This window comes from Anabrus simplex, chromosome 12 (genome assembly GCF_040414725.1).
Source record: "Anabrus simplex isolate iqAnaSimp1 chromosome 12, ASM4041472v1, whole genome shotgun sequence".
Lineage (NCBI taxonomy): Eukaryota > Metazoa > Arthropoda > Insecta > Orthoptera > Tettigoniidae > Anabrus > Anabrus simplex.
Window position 1 is genome coordinate 54689517 of NC_090276.1, and position 15548 is coordinate 54705064.

At 39.7% G+C, this 15548-nt stretch overlaps 1 protein-coding gene across 4 annotated transcripts in view; it reads left to right on the plus strand.

The window, feature by feature from the left end:
* Nucleotides 1-14495, plus strand: part of LOC136884297 (uncharacterized) — a 75179-nt gene extending 60684 nt beyond the window's left edge. The window contains exons 9-11 of one of the 4 annotated variants that reach the window (XR_010861342.2): nt 3841-3996; nt 11849-12686; nt 14033-14490. Coding sequence is in view for 3 of the 4 variants with exons in the window: in XM_067156367.2 (XP_067012468.2) it covers nt 3841-3996; nt 11849-12187 (495 nt within the window). In the remaining variant the exon portion in view is untranslated. Of the gene's footprint in view, nt 1-3840; nt 3997-11848 lie in introns of all 4 variants that reach the window. The other 3 variants (XM_067156368.2, XM_067156367.2, XM_067156369.2) reach the window with 3 other exon arrangements.
* The last annotated feature ends 1053 nt before the right edge of the window (nt 14496-15548 follow it).

The window sequence follows — 15548 nt, forward strand, 5'->3', positions numbered from 1 at the left end:
GGCCAGTGTCCAGTATTCGGGAGATAGTAGGTAAGAACCCCACTGTCGGCAGCCCTGAAAATGGTTTTCCGTGGTTTCCCATTTTCTCACCAGGCAAATGCTGGGGCTGTACCTTAATTAAGGCCACGGCCGCTTCCTTCCCACTCCTAGCCCTTCCCTGTCCCATCGTCGCCATAAGACCTATCTGTGTCGGTGCGACGTAAAACAACTAGCAAAAAAAATTTTAACTGATAATGGAGAAATTTTAGAGCTTTGGAAGGAATGTTTCTCTGCACTTCTAAATCATATCTCCAATGTTGCTGAGGACTTTCTTCGTCATGCCTCTCAGCAGCCCCAACAACCATGGATGGCAGTTCCACCTACATACAGAGACTTCACCAAAGCACTCATTGAACTAAAACCAAGAAAGGCTCCTGGTCCTGATAACATCCCTCTGGAACTGATACAAAATGGAGGTATACCCTTGAAGACTAGACTTTTCACACTCATCGTCTTGATTTGGGAAACTCAAGAAGTATCTGACGACTTGAAGAATGCTACCATCATCACTATCTTCAAGAAAGGTAATCGTAGTGTATGTGGGAACTACCATGGTATATCGCTTTTGTCAATTGCAGGTGAAATTATCGCAAGAATTCTATTAAACTGGCTCCGAGTTATCTCCGACAGGATTTTGCCTGAGTCTCAATGCAGTTTCCGAACCTCCAGAGGTACAACAGATATGACCTTCTGTGCTAGACAACTCCAGGAAAAAGCCTTTGATTCAGTACCAAAATCTGCTATGTGGAAAGTATTGAGACATTTTGGATGTCCTGAACGTTATGTGGAATTGGTTCAAGCTCTTCATGATGGCATGTCTGGACAGGTTCTTCATGGGAACTCAGTATCAGATTCGTTCCCAATCACTCATGGATTGAAACAAGGCTGTGTGCTTGCTCTTACACTCTTTCCACTGTACATGGCTGCCATGCTGCAAGAATCATCTCCAAACAATCAATCAATCACTGCTGATCTGCATTTAAGGCAGTTGCCCAGGTGGCAGATTCCCTATATGTTGTTTTCCTAGCCTTTTCTTAAATGATTGCAAAGAAATTGGAAATTTATTGAACATCTTCCTTGGTAAGTTATTCCAATCCCTAACTCCCTTTCCTATAAACGAATATTTGCCCCAATTTGTCCTCTTGAATTCCAACTTTATCTTCATATTGTGATCTTTCCTACTTTTAAAGACACCACTCAAACTTATTCGTCTACTGATGTCCTCCTATACGCCATCTCTCCACTGACAGCTCGGAACATACCACTTAGTCGAGCAGCTCGTCTCCTTTCTCCCAAGTCTTCCCAGCCAAAGACACAGATGATGGGTTCCAATGTCATTCCCTACACTGAGGGGACCATCACCCCATCCAAAGGGGCTCAACCGCCCGAAGCCGTTGGCCCCTATGGGAGGGTCGAGTTATTTACTGCTGCTCGACACTCGGCATTAGCTGTTTTTACAGCTTGTTGCCAAGCCAGCTAACCCTCCTCCTTTCCCATTCCGGACTTGGGACCGGACAATAGTGGAGTTTAAAGTCTCATATAACATAAGAATAACCAGCTGAACGTTTTACAAGTGCTTTAAAGTGTTCTGTTACGTAACAAACATTATCAAGAAATGTTCATTTTGTATGTATGTTATGTATTGACAATGTTTTATGTATAGCTGAATGATCCTAGATCTTAAGATATGGGAAATCTTACTTTATGAGGTAGAAATTGTTGATGAAGGGAGTGGGGGCTCCAGAAACATGTACGAGTGAAATAATTATACAAAATTAGCAACTTGATAAATTGACAGGGCGGACCGAACCATCGCCCGTAGTACTTAGTCAATATTGACCGAGTGAGGACCGAAAATGGTCAAATTTGTTGAACATTGGAAAGGCTGAGCTCACTTGCAGTATGATGATGGAGCAAGATCTTGGTGTAGGGGACACTAAACTTGAAAAGACTGTCGTTTTACAAATGTTTTTATCTATAATATACAATAAAGAGAGAGGGAGGAAGAAGAAAGGAACACACGCAATATATTTATCTTTGTCTTATGTTTCTTCCCTTTTTACCTGTACTTATCCAGCTTTCTTCTTATCGTACACTTACCCACATCAAGACTGAAGCTCTGTCAAGTTGGCCCCTTGATGCCCGCCCTCGTGATGAAGCTGGAAAACAGAAATGAGCTTGTCAGGGACTGAAAAGAATTACGATCAATGAAGAGAGGGCCTGTCTATTTGTAGACAGCAGTGTACGAAGATGTGGACATTGTCCTAGTCTTTTTGTGCTTCTATGTTTGTCCTCCTCTATTTCTGTTGTTCCCTCTTCCCAATCTGACCTGCTGTTATGTTCGTCCTATTATCTGTGTTCCTTTCTTATATATATATCTCTCTATCCCCCTTGATTTGGCACCTGTTTGTTCCTTTCCTATCCTTTAATGTTTCTTGTAAAAAGCATTTGTTTCCTTCACTTGCAATACAGTTCTATAACTTAATTGATTCAGAGTTTTTTTCTGGTTTTTGTAAAATCCAATATTGAAATGATCTCATCTTGCAAAGTTCTTGGGTGCTTGCAAAACAGAGAACAGCTACAATTTTCCTGCTTCATAATTACTTGCCTGGTGTGGCTCTGTAATCAGTTTTTTGTTTGTTTCCATTGTAAAATTGTATTGTCCATTATACTCCTCAAATATAGAACAATGGCATTTTCATTAAGTTCAGATTTCTGCACATTTCAAGACATATATTGCCAGCCATGTTTCTGTCAGCTGATGGTTTCTTCTGTTTCCTGTTGCTGATGTGCATTGTTTTCTTCCATCCGTACCTCACAGTGCAGGCTCTGAAAAAATTTTTACGGCATCATGACATGGCACGAAAGAGATCACTGAAGAGAGACAGCACTGAATATCTTCATTAGTTTATTTTGTGGCGATGCCAATCCACAAGGGGTAAATATTGTTTGCATCTGGGCAAAGGATAGTAGTTACTGGCATGTGGTAAGGGAGTTAGACATAGTGAACTATTTATTTCTTCATCCTCAACTGGAACAGTTTCCAACCACAGGCTGGGTCTGCTTGGAACATAAGCCTCTCCATCGATTTCTGTTTGGTATCCTCTTTTCTCCCATTCCCTTAACATGTCCATACTACTGCAGTCTTGATTTTTCTATCTTTTCCTGTAGTGGTACCTCACTTACCGGTTTCCAAACTATCTCATTTCTTACTTTGTCCATTCTTGTTAAACCTACTCGACACCTCTGAAACTTCATTTCCACTGAATGTATTCTACTTTTATCCCTCTCCTTCATCACCCACGTTTCTGATCCATATGTCAGAATTGGCACAAAATAAGTCTAATCCATCACCGTCTTGCTGGCCCTGTCATGACTTATTTCTTAACCTTTTAATTTGTCTAATGTATTGCAGAAATACCCTTTGTTGGTGAGTTTATTCAATTTTCATAATGTTTTCCTCAACTTTTATTACAAATATGAACTTGAAATTTTGTTGTATGATAGGTCCATTAATCCACAAACTTTAGATGTGATGGTAGATAATTGTGGAAATTTTCCCTTTCCTCTTGAAAGAAACCCTTAATTGGGCATGAGGGATTTCTGATTCAAGTGATCAGTACAGTTCTTGTCATAAAATGTTCCAATTTGGGTGCATTTAGTTAAGGGGAATTGAGGTGATCATGATGGTGTTGCAGACTATTTTAAGTGACTGTCTTTTCTTATTTCTTAAACAGGTTTATGCCATGATCAGTGTTAACTTGCAGTGATTTGGTAGTCTGATAATGTGTATGTTTTCAGGTACCTAAATACTTGGAAATAATGGCTGTGTGCACTCATTGTGGCTACACGTCGATGGACTTCAATAGGTGCCAGCGCTGTAAAAGAAAGCTTCCTGCTCGAGTGAAAACTGTTCCAGTCTCCAAGAATACAACTGCGGAGGTAAAGCCAGTGAAGGTAAGAAATTGTGAACACACAGCTTGTGTAAATGCAACAATATAAGATTTTGGTAACAGTATAAATGCAATATCAAGGAACTGCCATTAAAACAAGGTAATACATATCTAATTTTATCTGTAAAATTCTACTAATTAAGGGAACCTCTAAAATAAATTATGAACAACTATAATATCTAATAGTAATAATACAGGGTAGCAGGTAGTGACCCTCTTTGGAGGCAGCCCTGCCCAAGTGGTGGCACATCTGGTAAGGGTTACGAGCGAAGACCTCAATGGAATCTACGGTGGAGAAGATGGATTTTGGAATGGTGGAGATTGCAGAAGAGGCAACCCAATACTCGGGGAATAGTATTAGCATGACCAATAGAATACCTATTGTGATCACTACGCTCTCTTAACATTATCATTGGAGTGTGGCGTTGTAGTCACAATGAACCAGCTGCAACAACATGTGCGCCAAATTGTTGACGAAGCTAATAGTGTGCATGTGTGAAGTCATGGTAACAATTTTAACGCCTGTCGAGGGAATTGTTTGTTTTGATATTGTCTGAAAGACTGTATTAATATCTGTGGATTGTTTTGTGCGTGCAATCAACTAGTTTTCTGTTCTTTTGAGAAAGTGTCCTATTGTTTCGTTCCTGGTTATAAATTGGGTTACGGAAGGAAGTCTGATGGTAGATAACTTTTTATACCGCCAAAAGAAAATAATCTGTTTCCAAAGTGGACGAGAGTTATTCTGCGGAAAGATAAGCAATAATTAACTTAAAAAGGCAAACTGTTTCATTCTGAACAGTAAAAACGTTGAACTTCCTTGTGTGAGGTGGAAATTAAAACCAGGAATGGTGCTTCATATTTTTCCAAATTTTCCGAAATACATATCCACTGAGGTAAAATCGCGAAAGGCCCCCAGTAGGAAAAGGAATGAAGAGAGTGTCAAGAGAGTAAGGAACAAGAATCACAATGTGAGTGAAGCAGTGATGGCAGCAGTGAGTGGTAAGGTTCAAGGTCAGCCTAGTTGTAGTCAAATTCACGGCCGGTCTAGTTCCGTTACCGATGGCCAAAAGCCAATAGTGTCCCTCAATAGGCGACTAAAGACCGCAACTCGTAATTTAATGCCAGGAAAGAAAAGGATGTAGAAGGCAATCAAGGGAACTAGTCAAATCAATGTATAAGAACTGTAACTGGCTTTCAGGTGGTTACACAATACATAGCAAAGAAAAAGGAAAAATTAAATTACACGGCACTTTAATGTCGTTAGCGCCAAACCAAACGTCAGATAAACTACATCAAGTCTAAACAAATGAACATCAAGTTGGGCAACGTGACGACTATAATAAAAGGATGTGGAGCGGACATGGAAACCCTGCCAGGGGCATTGGGATACATAGGTTGCGGGTTTTAGAAAAATCTACGGTGATCCCTTGATCCGTGATATTATTTTCCAAAATAAACATTGCAAAGAAAATTTGGAACAAAATCCATCAGTTCAAAAATCCAGTTACGATATCTCCAAACCACAAATTAGATGTAATTTGCCAAGGACTTTTCTTTTAGGTCAAGAGGCTAACTAAAGATACCTTAACATAATGCAACTTCCAGAATACAACATTTAAGGCTTATAGAAAGCACATGATACAAATACAAAATTAAGAGAAAGTTAACGCGCTTTCAGACAATTCATCATCATCCTAAACCATCTCCAGTTTCCCGGGTGTGGTATATGAGCCTCCTCCATCTCATCCTGTCCTTGTACCATTCTTCCTCCACCAACTTGTCCCAATCATGACCTCTCAGCATTACATCGTTCTTAACTAAATCTATCCATTTCCTTCATGGTCTTCCCACGGGTCGTCTTCCTTCTGCCTTTCTGTCAAATTCCTTCCTTGCAGTTCTGTTTATTGGCATCCTCTTCATGTGACCAAACCACTTCAGTCTTGATATCTGAATCTTATTGAGGAGAGAATCATCTATTCCTACTTCTTCTCTAATTTTCTCATTCCTAATCTTGTCTTTCCTGGTTTTCTGGATCATAGTGCGTAGGAATTTCATTTCAGCTGCCTGAAGTTTGGAATTATCTCTATTGGTCAGTGTTTTGGTTTCGAGACTACGTAAGAATTGGTGTATAATAGGACTTCATGCTCAATCAATCAATCAATACTGATCTGCATTTAGGGCAGTCGCCCAGGTGGCAGATTCCCTATCTGTTGCTTTCCTAGCCTTTTCCTAAATGATTTCAAAGAAATTGGAAATTTATTGAACATCTCCCTTGGTAAGTTATTCCAATCCCTAACTCCCCTTCCTATAAATGAATATTTGCCCCAGTTTGTCCTCTTGAATTCCAACTTTATCTTCATATTGTGATCTTTCCTACTTTTATAGACGCCATTCAAACCTATTCGTCTACTAATGTCATTCCACGCCATCTCTCCGCTGACAGCTCGGAACATACCACTTAGTCGAGCAGCTCTTCTTCTTTCTCTCAATTCTTCCCAACCCAAACATTGGAACATTTTTGTAACGCTACTCTTTTGTCGGAAATCACCCAGAACAAATCGAGCTGCTTTTCTTTGGATTTTTTCCAGTTCTTGAATCAGGTAATCCTGGTGAGGGTCCCATACACTGGAGCCATACTCTAGTTGGGGTCTTACCAGAGACTTATATGCACTCTCCTTTACATCCTTACTACAACCCCTAAACACCCTCATAACCATGTGCAGAGATCGGTACCCTTTATTTACAATCCCATTTATGTGATTACCCCAGTGAAGATCTTTCCTTATATTAACACCTAGATACTTACAATGATCCCCAAAAGGAACTTTCACCCCATCAACGCAGTAATTAAAACTGAGAGGACTTTTCCTATTTGTGAAACTCACAACCTGACTTTTCGCCCCGTTTATCAACATACCATTGCCTGCTGTCCATCTCACAATATTTTCGAGGTCACGTTGCAGTTGCTCACAATCTTGTAACTTATCTATCACTCTATAGAGAATAACATCATCCGCAAAAAGCCTTACCTCCGATTCCACTCCTTTACTCATATCATTTATATATATAAGAAAACATAAAGGTCCGATAACACTGCCCTGAGGAACTACCCTCTCAACTATTACAGGGTCAGACAAAGCTTCACCTACTCTAACTCTCTGAGATCTATTTTCTAGAAATATAGTAACCCATTCAGTCACTCTTTTGTCTAGTCCAATTGCATTCATTTTTGCCAGTAGTCTCCCATGATCCACCCTATCAAATGCTTTAGACATGTCAATCGCGATACAGTCCATTTGACCTCCAGAATCCAAGATATCTGCTATATCTTGCTGGAATCCTACAAGTTGAGCTTCAGTGGAATAACCTTTCCTAAAACCGAATTGCCTTCTATCGAACCAGTTATTAATTTCACAAACATGTCTAATATAATCAGAAAGAATGCCTTCCCAAAGCTTACATACTTGTACAATGTCATTTTTGTTTTCATGGGTATTTGCTCATCCCACAGCAGGTATCTTACCTGGTGGTAAAATTGTGTTGCCTTATTGATTCGATTGTTCACCTCATGTTTTGCTAGGTTGTCATTTGATATAACGCTACCCAAGTATTTGAAAACTGGAACAGTGTCCAGTTGAGTTTCATTTAACATGACTATTGGTTCTGCTCCTTCCCGATACACTTTCATCACCACCGTCTTGGTCTTGCTGATGTTTAAACCATATTTCTTAAACTCCTCATTCCAGCTTTGTATTCTCTCTCCCAGTTCCTCTTCTGAGTCACTCCAGATCGCAACATCATCTGCAAATGTGAAGGCTTTGATATCTCCATGTTCTTTCCTTTTAATTGATTTCATTACTACATCCATTACAGTAATAAATAGAAGTGGTGACAATGAGCTGCCCTGCTGCACTCCTCTCTTTGTTTCAAACCAGTCCGACAAACCACATCCTACTTGAACACAGCTTCTGTTTCCACTATACAACCTTACTCCTTGTGGGTGGGGTTAACTTCTAATAAGTAACCAGGGGAACCTGACCCTTACAGAGCGCGTCCCCAGGTGGCGGATAGGGGGCCCCTACAGTATGTAGGGCTGGTTGAAATAACCAATACAACCCGCGGACCAACAGGTAGCCCAATTCCTGTGGGTTTTAAAATACTGGGACACCCTCTCTCCAGGGGTCATAAATATGGAGGGCCCTTGCCCTGGGTTAAGGGTGAAGACCTCAACGGCATCTACGGCGGAGATGATGGACTTCGGTACGGTGGAGATGACGGAAGAGGCAACCCATCCTTCTGGGGTGTACAGATGGAACCTACTGCCTTGTAGGACGAGAAAGGCATCCTCAAAGGCTAAGGGAGTAAACCCTGAAAGAAAATCCTCTTATGCGTTAGGCCTAGCAAGTCAGCAGGAGAGTATTGAGTACAGTTGCTTTCAATAAGAAAAAGAGCTTTCAGAGAATTGTGCCACATAATGGAAACAAAGGGGAAACCAGAAATACTTAAAACTTGATGCAGAGGCCAGTTCAACTTGCTCCCACACCAAAAACACTTCTGATGCGGGCAGAGGGAAAGCTAGTGTGCATCAAGTGATACAAAGTTACTGGAGGCAACCCCCAATGGAAATAAAATAAATATACTAATTACATGATTTACAAAACTAAAAGAAAGGGGAATGCCTCCAAAATCAACAGGAAGGCCCAGCTGAAAAGCTAAGGCATCTGAAGAATTGAGGGGCGAGTAGGGATAAACTCTGTGTGAAAGTACATTAAATATAAATTAAGGTGGAAATGAAACCAACAGCGCTTACCCAAGGCAGCCCATCCTGGGAGGGAGGATCCTCCAATGTGCATCTGATCGCTGGACTGACAAGAAACGAAAAGACCACGAAATTTTGTCTCGCTCACCTGGTGACCAATCAGGCCACAGTAATTATTTCGGTTGTGTACGGACTCCAGTGGGGAGAACAGATTGGTTTAGAAACCAAACCGGACTAAGATAGGGAAGTGTGTTGTCTTCACTTATGTTTATAATGGTTATGGATGAAATTCTGAAGGAAATAAAGGCAAGATATGGGGGTAGGCCTATATGAAAATATTGTTGTTTTCAGATGACATAGTAATCTGGGGAGTCAACAGTACAGAAGTTCAAATCCAACTAGATGCTTTAAATGACAATATTGAGAAATATGTTGGTTTTTTTTGTTTTTTTCCTTTACGACGCACCAACACAGATAGATCTTATGGCGACGATGGGACAGGAAAGGCCTAGGAATGGGAAGGAATCAGCCATGGCCTTAATTATGGAACAGCCCCAGCATTTGCCTGGTGTGAAAATGGGAAACCACAGAAAACCATCTTCAGGACTGCCAACAGTGGGGCTCGAACCCACTATCTCACAGCTGCGCGCCCCTAACCGCACGGCTAACTCGCCCAGTGAAATATGGTATGAAAATCAGTGTGTAGAAGAGCAAAATAATGGTGATGAAAATACAACGGGCTTCAAGATTTCATAATACACAATACCGCTCTGGTCCCACCAGACACAAAGTATGGTCTATCACATTGAAATCACCACGTTTAAATTGTCGAAACCGAGTCTCACCTAATCAATCGAACGTTTTCACCATATATTTCTACCATCAAACGATGACTTCCCACAGCCTTTTTCTTTTGATGAAATAAGAAAAGAACGGGCGAGTTGGCTGTGCGGTTAGGGGCGTGCAGCTGTAATCTTGCATCCGGGAGATAGTGGGTTCGAATTCCACTGTCGGCACCCCTGAAGTGGTTTTCCGTGGTTTCCCATTTTCATACCAGGCACATGCTGGGGCTGTGCCTTAGTTAAGGCCATGGCCGTTTCCTAACTATTCCTAGGCCTTTTCTGTCCCATCGTCGTCATAAGACCTGTCTGTGTTGGTGCGATGTAAAGCAAAAAAAATAAAAATAAGAGAAGCAATGAGTGCCGCAAATGTTCTTTTTCAGGAACAATTGTCGACATCATCACTGAACAATACAATACAGGCGCTAGTGTTTGGCGGACTCAACTTGTGTGTGTTGGTAGGTTAAGGTCAGATGAACAAACTGACGTATATGTCAAATTCAAAGTATAGATAAGAAAAGTGTTTTTCCACCAATCAATACACAATTTATTTTAAATAGATTAAACTAGTACCGGTTTCGGCTCTTTAACGGCCATCATCAGCTAGTACATGATTTGTTTCAACCATTAGACGATTCACAAGTTGTTATTGTATTAGACATCCGGATGTCTAATGGGGGATGGAAATGTGTACAATAGCATGTAATTAAAATATCAGTAGTCAAGGTAAAAAGTTACAATAAGTTAGAACATGAGTATGTAGGACATATTAAAACATATGGGTCATAATATAAAACACTTAAAAAGTTTTAACACATTAAAATTTGGTAAGTATAGGTAGACACTTGTTAAAAATTTTTAAGTGTTTTATATTATGACCCATATGTTTTAATATGTCCTACATACTCATGTTCTAACTTATTGTAACTTTTTACCTTGACTACTGATATTTTAATTACATGCTATTGTACACATTTCCATCCCCCATTAGACATCCGGATGTCTAATACAATAACAACTTGTGAATCGTCTAATGGTTGAAACAAATCATGTACTAGCTGATGATGGCCGTTAAAGAGCCGAAACCGGTACTAGTTTAATCTATTTAAAATAAATTGTGTATTGATTGGTGGAAAAACACTTTTCTTATCTATACTTTGAATCTGTCAATACGGAAAATGAAATTTATAAATAATAATATGTCAAATTCATAAGCTGCGTGCTGCTCATTGACGCCATCTCTTAGTGAAACGGGAAAATACTTACGAATACGCGTGGCATTAACTGAAAAATTGAACTATTTTAGTGTTATTATCATGAACAAGACATAACTTCTAGTATTCTACCGTTCGTTCATAATCTTACAACGCCGGAACTTCGCACTCGGTTGCTGTGGAATGCCATACCGATTTGTGACGACATGCTGTATCGAGTGCTCGCATGCGATTCCACGCTAATCCTGACACCTCTCGCGCACGACATTACATGATAGTCAAGCTAAACATTTAAACCCCGATGCAATTATGCTAACATTAATGAAGATTTATCATGTAAATAGCCAGTTTTACAGTATATACACTTTAATTTGGAGCATCCAGTGACTTAAATATGTATTAATATTATGTAAATAGCACGTATCTAGGTTATGTAAGCCAGGCGGTCTGTAAAAACAGCAGGGCAGTGTGTCCAGTAGAAAGGTCCTAGGAAGAACACTGATTGGGTCATGCTGGAAATGAATTAGAGTAATAAAACCGACTTAGTTTTATTTGTAACAGCACGCACACACTCTTATACACACACACACACACACAATCGAGTTGTCTTCAAATAGAAAAAAAATGTTTTGTCTCTTCCCTTTTCCTGTGTTCGTCTGACTTTCTTCTTTTTACACATTTCCCCAGTCATGACAGAAGATGTCGGTGAGTGTTCAAGTCCACGCTCATGTTGATGCTGGAAGGTAGAAACTAGCTCATCAGGGGCTAATAAGAGATGGGTGTAAAAGAACAGAGATTGATAAGGAGAGAGCCTATCTATTTGAAGATGGGGAGATTGTCCTTGTCTTCCTTTCTATTGCTCCCTCTTCCGATGCTGACCTGTCATTGTGTTTGTCGTGTTGTGTGTTTCTATTTGTTTCTATCTATATATGACATAATTTTTTCACTTCTCTCTCCCTTTCCATAACACACAAGCAAAAGTCTGCTCTCTAATTGGCACTGTGTGTTCTATTTTAATTTACAAAGTGATATTTATATTTTCAGGCAGCTGTTTCGAACCCGGAAAGGAAGATTCGGAGATGTGACTGTGGGAGCGTGCCCACATCCGACGATCGGAATAGATGTGGCGAGAAGAAGGCTTCAAAAGTGACAAGATCAGAACAGCCTACGCCTACGCCTCCACCTCAGTCCTCGTCCTATCTGAAAGCCGATGTAATTAAGATGGCAGCGCGCGACGATTTAGAAGCAATGGCCGTGTGTTCGTATTGTGGCTATACATCCGTAGATACTGAGCTGTGTGAACGATGTAAGAGAATAATCCCTGAGAATGTAAAATTTGTTCTAACTCCAAGGCAAGGAAAAAAGACAAGAACTAACCCATAATCTTATTCTCAGAGGAAGTTATTATATTTCTGTTAGGTTACTGCTACCTTTTGTTGTGCAATGACTGTTTCTAAGAATTCGATCAGTTATTGATTTTGCTGTGATGTTGCTTGAAATATGTCTGTCTGATATTGGGAAGATAGTATTGCAGTAATGGAGCGTGACTGAAGTGCGCCACAGAGAGCAGGAACTACCAAAACATATGTATATTTTGATATTGAGTGTTCATCTGCCACAGTGTGTTAGGCCCTTCAGTGGTATAGAAATATAAATCTTATTTCTTGACCCTTGAATTCATGCTGCAATATTATAATAGAAAGCCTGTAGAGAGCTTTAGATTTGAAGAAGTGCTAGAAGGCATAGAGATTGAAAATGAAAAATCTGCAAGTAGACAGCTTCAAAGAAGTCTAGAAGAAGGAGAGTGAAATAAAAAGATCTCTATCAACATAGTGCCAGTTCTATGGTTTTGTCTCCACTCATAAATTTAAAATTCATGAAGGTACAAAAATAAGAACCCATCATCATAATTGTTGTCATTTATCCGCTCTAGCAAACCAGGTACTGTTATAAATCAGCCCAGTAAACATGACTGGATTGTTGACGAGTATATCAGATCATTTAAACTCTGAATGTTAAACTATGCTTTAGAAATATTCAGAGTTTAAATGATCTGATATTCTCGTCAACAATCCAGTCATGTTTACTGGGAATAAGGTTTGGTATATAATTTATTTTTGTTTATTTATTTATTTACTTGTTAATGCATTTGCAGTATTGTATTTGGTTAGCAAATATCTCAGTCTTCACTAGTGATGACACTTGCTGGGTATTATCATTGGACCTTTGATGATAATTTTAAATACTATTTTCAGAAACTTAATTAATAAAGACTTGCACCAGGCAAGTCAAACATTCCTCAGACAGCCCCAGCACTAAAAGCCATAATGGAAATAAATAACCATCTCAGGGTTAACATTGGTGATGTCAGACTGTCAGTAGTGTTAGATTTGATATGGAATGACCCCTGTGTGTTTCTTAGTCATACACCTTAAAATCTTTCCTTTACTTCTAAATTCACAAAATCCATGCTGCCAAATATTGAAATTACCCTGTTTTGACATTGTTATGTACAAGAAGTCGAGTTGAATCTTCTTGTGGAAATGCATTACTTACCATTTTCACGATGGCATGTACCACTGGTGATGCAGGCTTTTATACTGCCTTCTCAGCAGATTTAACAGAGAATTCATTTCTTGTGATATGGTTCCAGGAGACAGTGTAACTATTGGCTGCACCTGGCAGCAGTAATGTAGGACATACAACGAGAATTAACTCCCAGAACCATCAATAATGATGGGGAAGACTCACTGAGTTTATAAATCTCTGGAGCCTTACCACTATGTTAATGATTACCTGATGTATTAATGTTCCTAAAGAGAACTGCAGGTAGCTTTGATGAGAAAAGGCTTCTGATCACATGTCTACCATCCATGGTACATGCTTGGCTTTTCTGTGAGCTGCTGTGTTCCACTGGCGATACACAATACAATAGGTGGTAAAGATAACGTTTCTGTGGATTCCCATTTTCACATCAGGCAAATGCTGCAGCTTCCTTCCCACTCCTATCCCATCGTCGCCATAAGACCCATCTGTGTCGGTGCGACATAAAGCAACTTGTTAAGGGATGCATTGTTGTTTGGTTCATCATTCACAACCTAATAGCCAGGTCATGTGATGTTCGCACCAGAATCACTTTTGTGTGAGATTGCGGGTGAAGGTGCAAAGGAAGTGGTAATTTTATCTCCTATACCTGTTAATGTACCTGCTGGGGATATTTGTTCTCAGCTACATCGAACCATCTTGGCGTCCTGGGAATCTGAGTGCAGTTAAGAAGACAACTTCCTTGTGGTGCTCCTCTTTCCGGCCTTCACGGAGGGAGGCCATAGTTTTTTTGCGAGAATAGGTCATGGAAGATCTACCCACTCTTACCTCCTAAAGAGGGAACACACACATCCACACAGAGGGCACCGATCTCTCTTGCAGGAGACACTCATAATACCCGATGACGAGAATATTGCTGATCTCGCCATTCACTTAAGTGGATTAATCAAGGGTATATACATCTCAAGTGGTCTGTTACTTGTGTTCCGTTTTGATCCGTTTGTGAGCTTTTCAGCTTAATACAATATCCTGTGTTTTATTTTGTAATTAATTTCAAAATTCCTTCGCTGAATAAATATTATTTTTCTTCATAATTTGTTCAGAGAATGATTATCTAGTTGTACTTCCTCTTAAAACAAAAATACCAGACTGATTTGTTGCGCCTTCCATGCTCCTTTTTCTTATTTAAAGTTAAAAACTTCATTATTGTTCCGTATTGAATAGAGAAATAAGATGTACAATATAATAGGTTAGGATCCACCTTTCAATACTCCGTAATAAGATGGTAAGAAGTAGTTACAACCTGTTTAATGGGACCGGTTTCAACACATTTTAAGTGTCATCATCAGCCAATTTTCGAAGATCTTAAAACAACTAGCACATTGAATACAGGCAAAAAATTAACAATGTATCATAACGTAGCAATTCAGTAAATGTTCAAAACACAATAATCACAGTCAAGAGAGTAAACAGAACATCACTATCTTGCGCCGAAAACAAATATAGCTGAAGTTCATAAGCAGGTCAAATATTCGCTTATGTAAAGTCGTTGCTAGGCAGGTCTTGTAGGCATTTGTTTTTCCGGCCGAAGAGCAAAAGGTGACGTGAATGAAGTCTTAGGAAAACAGTATAGGATTTAATTTCGTCAAATTTCAAAGTGGATATATAGGTTTTATAAAATAATTTAAAACGTTAAAAAAGAATAAAGCCAAATAAAAATATATTTAAAAAAAAATAGGGAGAAATAATGAAAGAAAAACGAGGTTCAACTCGAAACAACTTGCCGTAGTAATTGATAAAGAAATGATAAATAGAGAAAGGGGGGACGTTAATTAGAGGGTGGTGATGGTGGTGGTGGTGGTGGTGGTGGTGGTGGTTATTGTTATTAGAGGAAATATAATTGGGCAAAAATCCTTAATATAATATGAATTCGAAGAAAAAAGAAAAAAGAACCGACACTTCGAAAAATGAAGATATCGGTTAAAGGAAGACAAGGGCCACGAAGGGCGTGAAAATGAAAGACTCCCTAGCCCTCGCAAACCTAATAGCATCGGGGTCGGAAAAGAACAAGAATTGACCAAGGGAGGTCGGACAGGATAGATGAAAGTGAGGAGCCTGGCACAAGTAAGTGGAAGCAATGCCAGGACTCAGCTAAGGGCCCCGTGGTCGCCAATCCACGCTCTGAAGTTCAGAGCCCCTG